We start from the raw sequence: 14,368 nt of genomic DNA, 5'->3' as shown, positions 1-14,368 counted from the left end.
AGCTTCACACGTTTGCTCCTTCGTTTGACACTCAAGGGGCACACAGCCCAGGTATCTTTTCACCTCTGTAAACCGTTAAACGGCCTCCCCACAGTGATACACAAGTCAAAGGCACAGTAGTCAGCGGGCCTGCGTGTGAAAGTCAACCACCAGCCTCCAATCCCCCGCCCCCACCTGCCTGCCCTGCGCCAGGAAACCCCAGCCCCCTTCTCCCTGGAATCAAAGCTCAGAAGGAAACGGGTGAGTCCAGATGAGACTACAATTCCCATCAGGCGTAGCGGGAGCGGGATCACGCACGCGCAGACCAGACCCTGGCCCTGTTGCCCAGCCGCGGGGCTTCTTGGAGAAGAAAATGGCAATACCGAGGCTGCGGCACGCCGTGAGGACGCTATTTGAGGTGCCAGCGGCGCTGCGGCTCTTGAGCCGAGCTTGCAGCACGTTCCACGCCTTCACGGACGTGCTCAGGCTGCCTAAGAGACAAATGACGAAGCTCGTGTTCCCACTGCAGGAACTCGAGCGGCAGCTCACACCAGACTCGAGGTTGGACCTTCACGTGAAGATCTTCGACCCGAGCCTGGAGGACATCTCCAAGGCGGAGGCCGTCTTCACGGCCACGTCCCGGAACCGCATCAGCTACCTCAGCTCCGCGGTGCGTCTCGACCACGCCCCAGACCTCCCCAGCCCTGAGGTGAGAGCCACCGCCGCCCTCTGGTCGTGAAGACTTGGACAGGCATATTGCCCTCACCTGTTCTTGTCACCGAACGGGAGAGAAATGTCTAGCTTCGTGTGGACACATATAGTTATTTTAGCCAAAAAAGCACATATAGTTAATAGTTATTTTGGTAATGAATATAGAAGATTTTAAAAGATTGTAAAAACCCAAACCAAGCGTACAAAAAAAATTAACTGGCCTTTTATTATCGTTTTCCTTTTTAATTAAAGTGGGGAAAGTATGCCGAGACAAATGAGACAAAGTGAGGAATATGAAAAGTTTAATAGTTTCTTAAATGTGGTGGTCCTTACCAATATGTAATTTTCACTCAAGCCAAAGTTCCGGCCGTGCAAAAATAAGAATTATATATACATGGCAATGATGTTTTTTAAAATCAACTTTAGTGAAGTTGCACGAGTGTGCATTTTAGGCTTGTCTTGCAGATCTCATTATCTATTTGCAGTAACTGCACCACTTCAGTGGAAACTTTCCTTCTAATCAGAACGGTTGTGGTAGTTTATGTAGTCAGAACTAAGGATGTAGGTAAATCATTTAATAATTACAAGACAGCATCGTGTTTCCACTTAGGCTCTTAATTACTGGACTTTTTGTGTAATTTGTTTTTTTAAATTCAGTTTTATTTAGACATTATCATTGGATTTAATCTGGCAAAGCTTTTGAAATATATGCAGGACTCAGATCAATTCATGTTGAAGGACTGACCCCAGTCTTGTGAAATATATAGTGCCCCTGTTCCCTGTGCACTAAGTACCACCCACTCATATTGATAAGCAGAAATGCCCTTACAGATTTCCAAAACCCCCCCGGGGAGGGGGGCGGGTCATAATGCCTTCACTTAGAACCCTGACTGGTATTGTACCCCCTTCATACCATGTTAAGAAGCAGAGTCACGTATATTAATGGTTAGTATCAGGAACATTTTGTTTCTTTCTACACTATAGAGATCTAAAGGAGAAAAGCTTATTTGGAAGCAAGAGAGGTCAAGAGGAAGGAATAACCTCGTAATTACAATGGTATTGCAGTCTACTCTGGGAATTGCAGTGGGGAAATGCAGTTTCAGGCATGTAGTTGTACTGTAGAGTAAGTTTTGTTGAAATGCATCTAGTTTTTAACTTAAAAATTTGTAAATATGGAATGCTTAATGATTGTCACAGACATTCTTGAGTAGTATACTGTCATTAAAGGCACAGGTTCTGGAGATAGATGTCCTGAGTTCAGTTCCAGCTTCTTCACTTTCTAGCTGTATAATTTTGAGCCAATTATTTAGCTTCTCTCTGCCTCAAGTTTTAATCATTTGTAAAATGGGGATAATACTATTACCTCCCTTATAGGGATGTTGTAAAAAGTAAATCAGAAAATTCACGTTATGTGCTTTGAACAGTACCTGGCATTGGAAATCATTCAATACGTGGTAGCTGTATGTTAGAATTTGAGGTTTGACTAAATGTAAGCCACCTCGTTTTGTTTTGTTTTGTTTTGAATGTGTATTTATTTTTGAGAGAGAGAGCACAAGCAGAGGAGGGGCAGAGAGAGACAGGGACGGTGGATCTGAAGTGGGCTCTGCAGTGACAGCAGTGAGCCCAATGCGGGGCTCAAACTCATGAACTGCAAGATCATGACCTGAGTCAAAATCAGACGCTCAACCAACTGAGCCACACAGGTGCCCCATAGGCCACCTTTTTACATGGCTAGGCAAGACAGTAGTTTGACAGATTTTTGCAGCTAATACAACATATAATAAAAATGTATATATAAACCTAGTATTCAGTTAGCTTCTTTTTTTCCTTGTATAAGGTGTGTTTTATAGGCAGAAGCAATGTTGGAAAATCCTCTCTAATAAAAGCCCTTTTTTCACTGGCGCCAGAGGTTGAAGTCAGAGTCTCCAAAAAACCGGTATGTTGAAGGAAAGGGATGGGGAGATGGAATTTAAAAGAAACAGTATATTGAAATGTGAAATTGTCTGAACTATCTCTGAAATTGACTAAAATAACTAATAAATGTTGAGAGGTACAAGAAACCATACTTGCTAAGTTCCTAGAACAGGTCTTCTTCTTCTTTTTTTTTTTTTAAATGCTCATTTATTTATTTTGAGAGAGCACAAGCTGGGGAGGGGCAGAGAGCGAGGGAGGGAGAGAATCCCAAGCAGGCTCCACACTGTCAGCACAGAGCCCAGCGCAGGGCTCACACTCACGAACTATGAGATCATGACCTGAGCTGAAATCAAGAGTCAGACGCTTAACTAACTGAGCCACCAGGGTGCCCCTAGAAAGGTGATTTCTTTCAAATAAGTAGTAAAGTAAGACATTTCATTAATGCCTGTATATTTCCCTGAAGAAAAAGAAAGTATGTCTGTATTTATTTTAGTAGTCTTGCAAGTTTCTTGAGGAAATCCTTTTGTCCAGATCTTTTCCAAAGAGTTGCCATATAAAGTGTTCTTTTGCCATTCTATATTTACTTCTTTAAGATTGATCATTTAGTTTTACGCTGATTTTAGAGGAAACTGTTTTGAATTATTTTTTTCCTCCTATAAGCTTTTATATCTTGCAAACTCCTTTTTCCCTTTCTTCCCCATTCCCTCTCTCTTTATACATAGATATAAATATATATACATACATACACATATACAATTAGACAGACCCAGGTTTACCCAGGGCCGAATTTTGTGATTATGTCAGCTAGTCTGCTGTAGTAACTTTGTCAGTTTTTAATTTTCTCTACTTCTTTCTCAGTGATGCAGACTGTACCAATATCTAAGATACCCTCTCCTTATTTTTTTTAATTTTTTTTTTAACGTTTATTTATTTTTGAGACAGAGAGAGACAGAGCATGAATGGGGGAGGGTCAGAGAGAGACGGAGACACAGAATCTGAAACGGTCACCAGGCTCTGAGCGGTCAGCATGAGCTCGACACGGGGCCCGACGCGGGGCTCGAACTCATGGAGTGCGAGATCATGACCTGAGCCGAAGTCGGACGCTTAACCGACTGAGCCACCCAGGCGCCCCAGATACCCTCTCCTTAAAACTCACCCCCAGTTCCCTTCACCTTGTTATATATTCCCACCAACCTTGTGCTCACTGCCTCCCTTTCCTTGCATTGGAACCCTTCCATGAAGCTTCACTAGTCTTCTCTTGCTCCCCATTTCTTCATATAGTTGATTCCCTGGCTCCATTGCTGATGCCGATGATTGTTGTCATTCATGAAACCTCCTATGCTTACGCCTACTCTGTCTTACCAGATAACCCAGCTAAATTCTCATTTCTAGGTAGTGTGGTTCCCTTCTCTCTATTAGAGGACAATGGAAGAAATGTATTCTTTTTTTTTAATTTTTGTTAATGTTTATTTATTTTTGACAGAGAGAGAGAGAGAGACAGAGCATGAGCGGGGGAGGGGCAGAGAGAGAGGCAGACACAGAATCAGAAGCAGGCTCCAGGCTCTGAGCTGTCAGCACAGAGCCCAATGTGGGGCCTGAACTCACAGACCGTGAGATCATGACCTGAGCCGAAGTCGGACGCTCAACTGACTGAGCCACCCAGGTGCCCCTGGAAGAAATGTATTTTTGACATTCCTGATTTGTCATTTTCCTGTGGATAGACACATCAGCTGATGGGAACCTAAGCACTGTTTTATAAAATCTTTCCTCTGGAAGTATTTATTCCAAGTTCCAAACAATGACTTTTTAAATTTTACATCTTAACTGTTTGTTTTCTGATTAATAGTGTCATTGGACACAAAACCATGACTTTTTATCATCTTTACATCATTTTAGTTTAACACATATTTTATAGTGTTGTATATACTTTTAAAAAATGGTTTATGGGGCGCCTGGGTGGCGCAGTCGGTTAAGCGTCCGACTTCAGCCAGGTCACGATCTCGCGGTCCGGGAGTTCGAGCCCCGCGTCAGGCTCTGGGCTGATGGCTCAGAGCCTGGAGCCTGTTTCCGATTCTGTGTCTCCCTCTCTCTCTGCCCCTCCCCCGTTCATGCTCTGTCTCTCTCTGTCCCAAAAATAAATAAACGTTGAAAAAAAAAAAAAATTTAAAAAATGGTTTAATGAAAGCACAAAAACCATCTAATGAAACGTGCAAAACATCTGATCCTAGGGAAGGAGTAGTCTCGGCGTAATAAACTATCAGACTTTGCATCTAGGTTTTATGAAAAGCTGTATGACTGACAGTAAGTATTTTTAGTTTAGCCAGTCTATGCCATAAGACAGAGAATCCCAAGCAGGCTGTGCCACTGACAGCAGAGAGCCCAATGTAGAACTTGAACTCATGAACCTGAGATCATGACCTGAGCCCAAGTCAGACATCTAACTGACTGAGCCAGCCAGGTGCCCCAATTTATTTCTCTTTAAAGTGGAGATCTGTTATTCATCAGAGAATATTAACTAATACAGTCACACCATTACAGGGTAACTTTTTATTGAGACAGAGCTAATGAAAAGACTCCAACATAATTTGGCTACATATTCTTAATCCAGAGTTCTTACATCATATAGATTCTCTTAAAAATGAATTGGAGGGAAGAAGTAGTATCATCGAAGCTTATCTCCAGCCACTTCTCTTTTATCTTCTTTGTCTGTATCATCATCAACCCAGCTAGGATTATATTCATAATACTTAGGCTTTTAATAAATTGAATAAAAATATTTTGAGTCATTAAATATATAAAGGACATATATACCTGTATATATTTGTATATTTTAGTTAAAATACAGTGCAGTATTGGTTTCAGGAGTAGAATTCAGTGGCTCTTCACTTATGTATAACACCCAGTGCTCATCACAACAAGTGCCTTCATTAATACTCCTTAACCATCTAGCCCATCTCCCACCCACCTCCCTCCATCAACTATCAGTTCTCTATTGTTAAGACTCTCTGGTGGTTAAGGACATATTTTAACAAAGCTAGCTTTTATTTTTCCATTTATTTTATCAGGGGCACACAAAGAAGATGAATTTTTTCAAAGTTGGAAAATATTTTACATTGGTGGACATGCCAGGTTATGGCTATAGAGCTCCTGAAGATTTTGTTGACATGGTAGAGACCTATCTAAAAGAACGAAGGAAGTAAGGAAAAAATTTTCTTGTAAGTTTAATCCAAAAGCACGTTTTCATTAATGGAATATTCTGCACCGTATGACTCTACGTTATCAAGTGACTTCTTTTAGACGGTCCATTTTATTCTCATAATATTCTACAGTACAGCATGTAGGGCCAAGGTGTATACTCCTTGCTTAATTTTTTCTTGTAGATTAGCTTAATTTTAAATTTCAGTGCTTTCCTAAATTGAGACTGTAACTAGTTTTTCAGCAGAGTTCACTAATGTTTTTATATCAAACTCTTAGCTGACTAATTTTGAAAATAAAGATTATTGGTTATTGTGGTATTTACCACATTTAGATAAACTTCAGTGCATTTTAAAAATACTTCTGACACCACATCCTCAGTAAATGTAACTTTCTTTGGTCTCCATAGGTAGTCAAATGGCAGTTTTATGTTTCAAGCATTGCACAACATATGGAGAAATTAATGTTAAACTTTTGAATTATAAAAAAGTATAAGTATCTTGCTTGTAGCTTTACATAGAAACTAAGATGAAATATTTACACACAAAAAAATACAAAACATAATGTGTCTGGTTTCCATTATTTGTTAGTCTTAAAATAATATTTGAAAATTTAGACATTTTTGTGACAACATCGTTAATTGGCTTCATGTCTCTCCCACTAGAGTTCAAGCTTTTAAGGGAAAGGACTCATTCGTCTTTGTATCTAGTCTTAGGCAGAGGATCTTAGGTTCAATACATGGTATTAAAATAAATTAATATTTAGTACATTTAGTTAATGAAAGTAACAGCATTGAGAGTTATTGGATTATAGAATGGACTTCCTAGTGAACTGAGAATTCCTTTTGCCTAAAGAAATTTTTAAATTTTGGAATGCAAAATTATTCAAAGGAAAATTTCTTAGGATAGTAAAGGTCAGGGGAGAAATGAATGAGTGTATTTTATATTGTCATTAATTTTTATTTCTGCATTCTTACAGTTTGATGAGAACATTTTTGTTAGTGGATAGTGTTGTTGGAATTCAAAAAACCGACAGTATTGCCATAGAAATGTGTGAAGAATTTGCATTACCTTATGTGGTAAGTGTTTCTTTCAAATCATGGTTGCAGTTAGAAATACCAGTTTGTGTGCATGTGCAAATGCGTGTGTGTGTGTTTGGTGAAAGAGCAGGTCTTGTCTCCGCAAGAGTCCCTTTTGACTAATCTTTTTGATTATCAGCCATTAAGACAACTTCTGTGGTACTTTTATTCTCTTTTCTCTCCCTCAGCTTTAAGGTTTCGAAATTATAGTCAAAGTAAAGTATTTTCAAGTTGTGCTCTTCCCTTTCATTTTTCTGTGGCAATATAAATATTTGTCTAAAACATGTTAGTAGTTCTTTAACAGCAGTTTGGCAAATAGTACTTATCAAAAATGTAAATGAAATTGCAACTGAAAATTCGCTAAAGTGATTTGCAATTTAAGAACCATTGCAAGAAAATAGGCTCCAGCACACACAAGTAGGATTTTTACATTCTTAAAGAAAACAAAATTTCTTTCAGGAATATCTTACCAAGGCTTTTTCTGTTGTTTGTCCTAGAATAGAATACAGGTTAGTAGGTTGGTATCCACATTATTTTGCTTTGTGAGTTTTGCAGATAAGATAGCACTCTAAAGTTTCTTTCTAAGGAAGAGTGAAGAGTCCATTGACTATAATTTGGTTTCAAAAAAAGTTAGGAAACCACTAAAATGTAACAGTGGAGTTGAATGCAAATCAAATCATGTTACTAATCAGCAGCATTTTTGTATTCTTGAGGTTATGGAATTGGGGTTTGCAAAAGCTCTGTGAAGCATTAGTGATAACTAGTTAGTGATGAGAAGTCAAAGGTCTGATATAGTCCACATAGTAGAAAATACCCAAATAGTGCCAAACTGGTTTTATTAAGTGATACAGTATTCCTGATTTGGTATCATAGGTACCAGTTAGTGAAATTGTATATTTTTCTCAGTTCAACTTTAAGGAAATAACTATTTTCTTCTTTGGAAAAGAGCTTGTGATAGAGGAATTATGTTTCCTTTTAAATATCAGCATATTTAAAGATAATAATAACAAAATATATAAATAAATATCAGCTTTTTTGCTTTTATGAGGAAAGATTGCCATTTGGAGGGATTCACAAGTAGTTAGAACACTTTCTGCTTCTCACTTCTTTTACCCTTAACATTTTTTATAACTGAAAAGCATAAATGATGAGTCAGGAAATATAATTTTATAGAAACTCCCCAGGAAAATATGATAGATCAAAGTCGTTTTAATTCATTTTATAATCATTCCTACAACTGTATCAGATACAAGATACAAAGAGCCTGATTTCTTTTTTTTTTTTTTTTTAATGTTTATTTATGTTTGAGAGAGAGAGACAGAATGTGAGTGGGGGAGTGGCAGAGAGAGAGGGAGACACAGAATCTGAAGCAGGCTCCAGGCTCCAGGCTGTCAGCACAGAGCCCAAAGCGGGGCTCGAACTCACAAACTGTGAGACAATGACCTGAGCGAAATTGGACACTTAACCAACTGAGCCACCCAGGTGCCCCAAATAGCCTGATTTCTAGGGGTTTTTCTTAACGTTATTACATGTAAGACAGAACCATTTTGTAGGTCAAAAATGATGATGTTGGCATTTTTATATAGATCAGCCTGATAATGCTCACTGTGTATCTTAGTTAACATGAGATGTATAGTGATCATATGCAACATTTGTCATACATCAATTGCAAATATGACTCAAGGGTCCTTTTCACTGGTCTTGAATCCATGATATTATGGCCCTGTGTAGTTAAAGCACTATTAAATAGAAATACATAGTATGTGCTTTATCCATTGTATACATGTTTTTGTTTTGTTTTTTTTTAATGTTCATTTACTTATTTTGAGAGAGAATCCCAAGCAGACTCCGTGCTGTCAACACAGAGCCTGATGCAGGACTCGATCTGACAAACCGTGAGATCATGACCGGAGCTGAAATCAAGAGTTGGACAGTTAACTGACTGAGCCACCCAGGCACCCCAGTATATTGCATATATTCTTATTTAATATTCATGGTAACTCCTTTAGGGGGTGTTGCTTTTATTTTATAGATGAAGAAACAAGAGAGATTAAGAAACTGATAAGGATCTACTAGTTACTAAAAATTTGTAGTGAAAAATGTGCAAAACTGTGTATTAAAAGATACTTTATTTCTAATGCTTAAATATTTGTTTTCTTACAGATGGTATTAACAAAAATTGACAAATCTTCCAAGGGACATCTTTTAAAACAAGTGCTTCAGATCCAGAAATTTGTTGACAGAGAGACACAAGGATGTTTTCCTCAGTTGTTTCCTGTAAGGTAAGAGTTGAATTGTTTTTATTACTTTTATGTACTCACAACATTTAGTATTAAACGGTGTTTCTTAGATTGAGGTATTACTTAACATAAGAGGAGTTTGGAAAGCTATGCATTTAGCCATGATTTATTGGCTCAACCCATCAGCACTTTTGTTTTCTCCTTCCCTCTAGTTTGTCTTCTTCTACAGGCTCTTGATAGATTTTCCCTAGGTATCTTCATTTTCTTTCTGCCTCAGCCTAGCTCAACCCTAGACTACAGAAGTGAAAACTTTTTACTTCTTAAAATCAGCTAAATAGCAACCACAATATACTACCATGCTTTTCTCGGTTTCAGAGAAAAGCAAATTATCTTTATGGTACAAAGCTCATTCGGGCTGTGAGGGATAAACATTTTTCTTTAAAAGGACCATATGTAAAGAAGAAGTGCTTCATATAAGTTAGAATTAAGCACTGGTAGCAGACAAAATGATGATTTCTTTAGCTGGCAATTTTGAGCTAGTTGATGTCGTTTAGTGATGAAACATGAGTCTATACTTTGAGCATATACCTGGGATGTAGTAGGTAACTTGTACTAGAGCACAGATAAAGTGCCATTCCCGTATGATTTTCTCTCTCTTAACTTCTTTGTGGAAGGCACTATGGTATTTGCTATGAGAAATAATAAGACCAACTAATACTTGGTTGTATATAAAACTGTCCCGTAATCATTCATTCAAAGTCCTGCCAATCCAGATCACATTTAAATTGTTTGTAGTTGTGAACATGCCTGTCAAAATCCTTCATTCATTCATTCCTACAAAATGGTCTTCTCTCTTGACTTTCATTCAAGGGTTTAACCTGTTTATTTGTCTATATCCTATCTATATAATAGAGACTCCTAGGGGCAGGAATGAAATCCTACTTCTTACAGCCCTGAGCATTGTCATAGAAGGACAGCTGTTTATTCTGTTTAATAAGAAGGAAGTGAGACCTCAGCTAAAAAAGCAGCAAAAACATAAGATGGGCAGATTATGGCTTAATAGCAGCATTTATTGGGAAAAAAGTTTTAGTTGACTGTAAGCTGAATTCGAATTGACAGTATAATGGGGCTGGGGAAAAACAGACAATGTTTTCTTGACCTATATTAATAGAATTATAGTGTCCCAAACAAGGGAATGATCAAGCAGTAGTCCCACACTGCTGTGAGCTATATGCCATCAGATGAGTCAGGTTAGGTTGTGACTTGACATTAAGAGAAACTAGAACTATCTGAAAACAGATGGTCTTGGGGAAGGTTACATCACTACATCACTCATAAGACTTAACTGATCCTCACAATAAACATCTCTATTTCTAGTTAAGGTTGCAAGTCAAAGAAGTGAAGTGAATTGCAGAGAGGTATCTGTTTAAATAGAGCATGGACTTTGGGGTCAGAGAGCCTTTATTTTGCATGATTCTTCTTATTTCTTGACCATAGATTTTAAAGTAACTTATTTCATTTTCTGAGCCTGTTTTCTCACTAGTGAAAATATGATTATTGGAAGGATTAAATACAATGTATTGTGACAGATATACACACAGCCACATAATAAATGTTAGTTTCTTTTCTTGCCAAAAATCAGTCAGTAAGTGGCAGGGTTAGGCCAACAACCCAGGTTATCAGATTCCCAATACTTTTTAGAAACATTCTCTTCTTGAGACGTGTCAGCATTCTCTGCTGCATGACCTTGGAATCACTGCTGCCACAGTACTCACCATAAGTGACCAAGGCTCTGCAGAAGCCATACAACACTCAAAGGCTAAGACTTGAGATGCGGGATCTGGTGACTTTCAAGAACTTCACTATTCACTATACCATAGTGACCACATACAGGAATTTGTCAGACTGTATTCTGTACCTCTCAAAACCCAATTCAGAAAGTAGAGTTGTATACATTTGTTGGTCTTATGTGCATGACCAAGTCCTAGTCCATCCCTCCAGAAAGAAGTTTGGCCTGTTCACAAAATAATTATTATGAGAAAGTCCGGTTTTGTTTCCTTCTTTTCTTATATCATCCTTATAAAAGAAAGGTGGGAGTATAGTCCAGCAGGCTTTGGCCTTTAAGGCTGTAGGCAAAAGCTAAATGCTAAACTTCATGACAGAACTCTGCCCCAGTTGAGTAGAAATGTATAAATGGTGAAAGACCCCTAAAGATTAATGCTGGGATCAGTCTTTTTTTATAACTGGCATGGAAGAAATATGTAAGTAGGTAGAGCGCAGTTGCTCTCTATGTAGTGGGATTCCAAGCAAAGAGAATGTACTCCAAGAACAGAATTACAGTAGTTGACAGAAATGTTGCAGATGAGTTCAAGATGCCATAATTAGCGTGTGGACTACCCAGCTTGTGTCTCTCCTTTAAACCATATAGCTTCATTTATGACCCAGGAATCATTATGGGCTGTTTTCAAGCAGGCAGTTTTGGTTAAAAAGTCTAAAATGCTGTACTTTATCAAGAATGGAATTAGCAGTGCAGTAGAAAATATTCTCCCTGTTTTATGTATAGGTATATACCACTCCTGTACCCATAAAAGTCATAGTGTATCCATAAAGTCCATGTATCCTGAGAAACCGTGTGCTCACTTCCATGCTGACAAATGGATGGATGCATATGGATGGATATAGTAAGACAGGTAGATAATAACAGACATAGTAATGGTGATGATGATTTTTAAAAATAATGAAAAAATGGTCTAAGTTATCAAGGTTATTGAATCTTTGTCACAAAAAGAACAAACTAAAGAGATCGAAACTTTTAATCTGGGAAATAAAAACCAAAATAGAAGATGTTCCAGTGGCATTTTTCACAGAAATAGAACAGTCTTAACATTTGTATGGAATCCCAAATAGCCAAATCAGTCTTACAAAAGAAGAACAAAGCTGAAGGTATCATAGTCCCTGATTTCAAACGATGTAATAAATCTATAGTAATCAAAACAGTATGGTACTGGCATAAAAAAAAGGCACATAGATCAATGGAACAGAATAGGGAGCCCAGAAATAAACCCACACACATATGGCCACTATACAAAGGAGCCAAGAATATACAGTGATAACTGGGCATTGTCTTCAATAAATGATGTTGGCAAAACAGGACAGACCTATGCAAAATAATGAATGCAGTAATGAATACAATTCAGCCATAAAAAAGAATGAAATCTTACATCATACACAAAAATTAATTCAACATGGATTAAAGACTTGAATGTAAGGTGTGAAACGATAAAACTCCTAGAAGAAAACATAGGCCCTTAACATCAGACTTGGCAATGATATTTTGGATGTGACACCAAAGGCAAAGGCAACAAAAGCAAAAATACACAAGTGGGACTACACTGAACTATAAAAAGCTTTTGCACAGCGAAGGAAACCATCTTCAAAATGAAAAGGCAACCTACTGAATGAAAGAAAGTATTTGCAAATCATATATCTGATAAGGGGTTAACATCTAAAATACAAAACTCCTACAACTCAATAGCAGAGACAAAAAAAAATCTGATAAAAATGGGCAGAGGATCTTAATAGACATTTTTTCCAAAAAAGACACACACATGCCCAAAAGAAAAAGGTGAAAATATGAAAAGATGTTTAGCATCAGTAATCATCAGGGAAATGCAAATCAAAACCACAGTGAGATACCACCTCATACCTGTTAGAATGGCTATTATCAAAAAGCCCCCCCTGCCCCCAAATAAGGCAAGAAATAACAGCCTTTGGTGAGAATGTGGAGAAAAGGGAACCCTTTGCACTGTTGATGAAATTGGTACAGCCACTATGGAAAACAGTATGAGGTTCCTCAAAAAATTAAAAATAGGACTGCCATATAATCCAACAATACCACTTACAGGTATTTACTTGAAGGATACAAAAACACTAATTTGAAAAGATACCTGCACCCCCATGTTCACTGCAACATTATTTACAATAGTTAAAAAATGGAAAAAACCTAACTGTCCACCTATAGATGAATGGACAAAGAATGGGAAAACACACACACACACACACACACACACACACACACACACACACACACTGGATACAATTCAACCATAAAAAGAATGAAATCTTGCCATTTGTGACAACATGGGTGGATATTTGGGGCATTATGCTATATGAAATACATCAGGCAGAGAAAGACAAGTTACCATAAGATCTCACTAATATGTAGAATTTGAGAAATAACAAAACAAGATCATAGATACAGAGATTAGTGGTTGTCAGAGGTAAAGGATGGAGGATGGGAGATATGGGTGAAGGGGATCAAAAGGTTCAAATTTCCAGTTATAAAATAAGTTATCAAGATGTAATGTGCAGCATGGTGACCATAGTTATTAATACTGAATTGCATATTTGAAAGTTGATAAGACAGCAGATCTTAAAAGTCCTCATCGCAAGAAAAATTATAATGATGTGACAGGTGGTGACAGATGTTAACTAGACTTACTGTGATTACTTCACGATATATACAAGTATTTAATCATTATGTTATACACCTGAAGCCAATGTTACGTGTCAGTTATACCTCGATTTAAAAAAAAAAAGCACTTTGTGAAGTAAAAGGCAAAGTAGTAATACATTGAAATTTTTAGAATCCTGAAGGAAATTGATCTGATACTATGGATCATCAGAATACAACAGGCTGGTGGGAGAGAGGAAATGCAGGACAAATTAAGACATTCTGTTTCATACATGGAACTCAAGAGTTTTTAAACAGTTCTTAAGTTGGATGAAGTCAAATCTGTTACTATATCTGAAGTAAAGAAGAAAATGATTTTTCTTTTTTTTTCACAGTTCTGTGACCTATTCTGGAATCCATCTGTTGAGATGCTTTATAGCAAATATAACAGGAAATCTTAAGACTGATGGCCTGTAGTTTAGCTGAAGATTCAAAATTCTCTATGCCAACTGGAGTTTTGAACATCAATAATTTCAACATTTTTTTATATTAAATATAATTTATTGTCAAATTGGTTTCCATACAACACCCAGTGCTCATGCCAACAGGTGCCCTCCTCAATGCCCATCACCCACTTTCCCCCCTCCCCCACCCCCCATCAACCCTCAGTTTTGTTCTCCGTATTCAAGAGTCTCTTATGGTTTGCCTCCTTCCCTCTCTGTAACTTTTTTCCTCCTTCCCCTCCCCCATGGTCTTCTGTTAAGTTTCTCAGGATCCACATATGAGTGAAAACATGGT

The 14,368-nt window shown here is 37.8% G+C and overlaps 1 protein-coding gene across 2 annotated transcripts; it reads left to right on the top strand.

Annotated features, from left to right (window-relative positions):
* The first annotated feature begins 292 nt into the window (after positions 1-292).
* Positions 293-14,141, top strand: GTPBP8 (GTP binding protein 8 (putative)). 2 transcript variants are annotated; one of them, XM_030329587.1, is made up of 6 exons: positions 293-688; positions 2,528-2,626; positions 5,670-5,800; positions 6,778-6,877; positions 9,041-9,159; positions 13,966-14,141. In XM_030329587.1, the coding sequence occupies exons 1-6, from the start codon at positions 353-355 to the stop codon at positions 14,045-14,047; spliced, it is 867 nt and encodes a 288-aa protein (XP_030185447.1). In that variant the 5' UTR covers positions 293-352; the 3' UTR covers positions 14,048-14,141. The 2 variants fall into 2 exon arrangements, with proteins under 2 accessions (XP_030185447.1, XP_030185448.1); XM_030329588.1 differs by lacking the exon at positions 2,528-2,626.
* The last annotated feature ends 227 nt before the right edge of the window (positions 14,142-14,368 follow it).

Source organism: Lynx canadensis, chromosome C2 (genome assembly GCF_007474595.2).
Source record: "Lynx canadensis isolate LIC74 chromosome C2, mLynCan4.pri.v2, whole genome shotgun sequence".
Lineage (NCBI taxonomy): Eukaryota > Metazoa > Chordata > Mammalia > Carnivora > Felidae > Lynx > Lynx canadensis.
The sequence above is the reverse complement of the archived record's forward strand: the minus strand, read 5'-3'. Positions and strand labels throughout refer to the sequence as shown.

Excerpts from the sequence above, each read along its gene's own strand:
- GTPBP8 (XM_030329587.1), top strand. The coding sequence starts at position 353 with ATGGCAATACCGAGGCTGCGGCACGCCGTGAGGACGCTATTTGAGGTG. Across the intron at positions 2,627-5,669 it reads TCAGAGTCTCCAAAAAACCG|GGGCACACAAAGAAGATGAA; the intron begins GTATGTTGAAGG and ends TTATTTTATCAG. Across the intron at positions 6,878-9,040 it reads AATTTGCATTACCTTATGTG|ATGGTATTAACAAAAATTGA; the intron begins GTAAGTGTTTCT and ends GTTTTCTTACAG.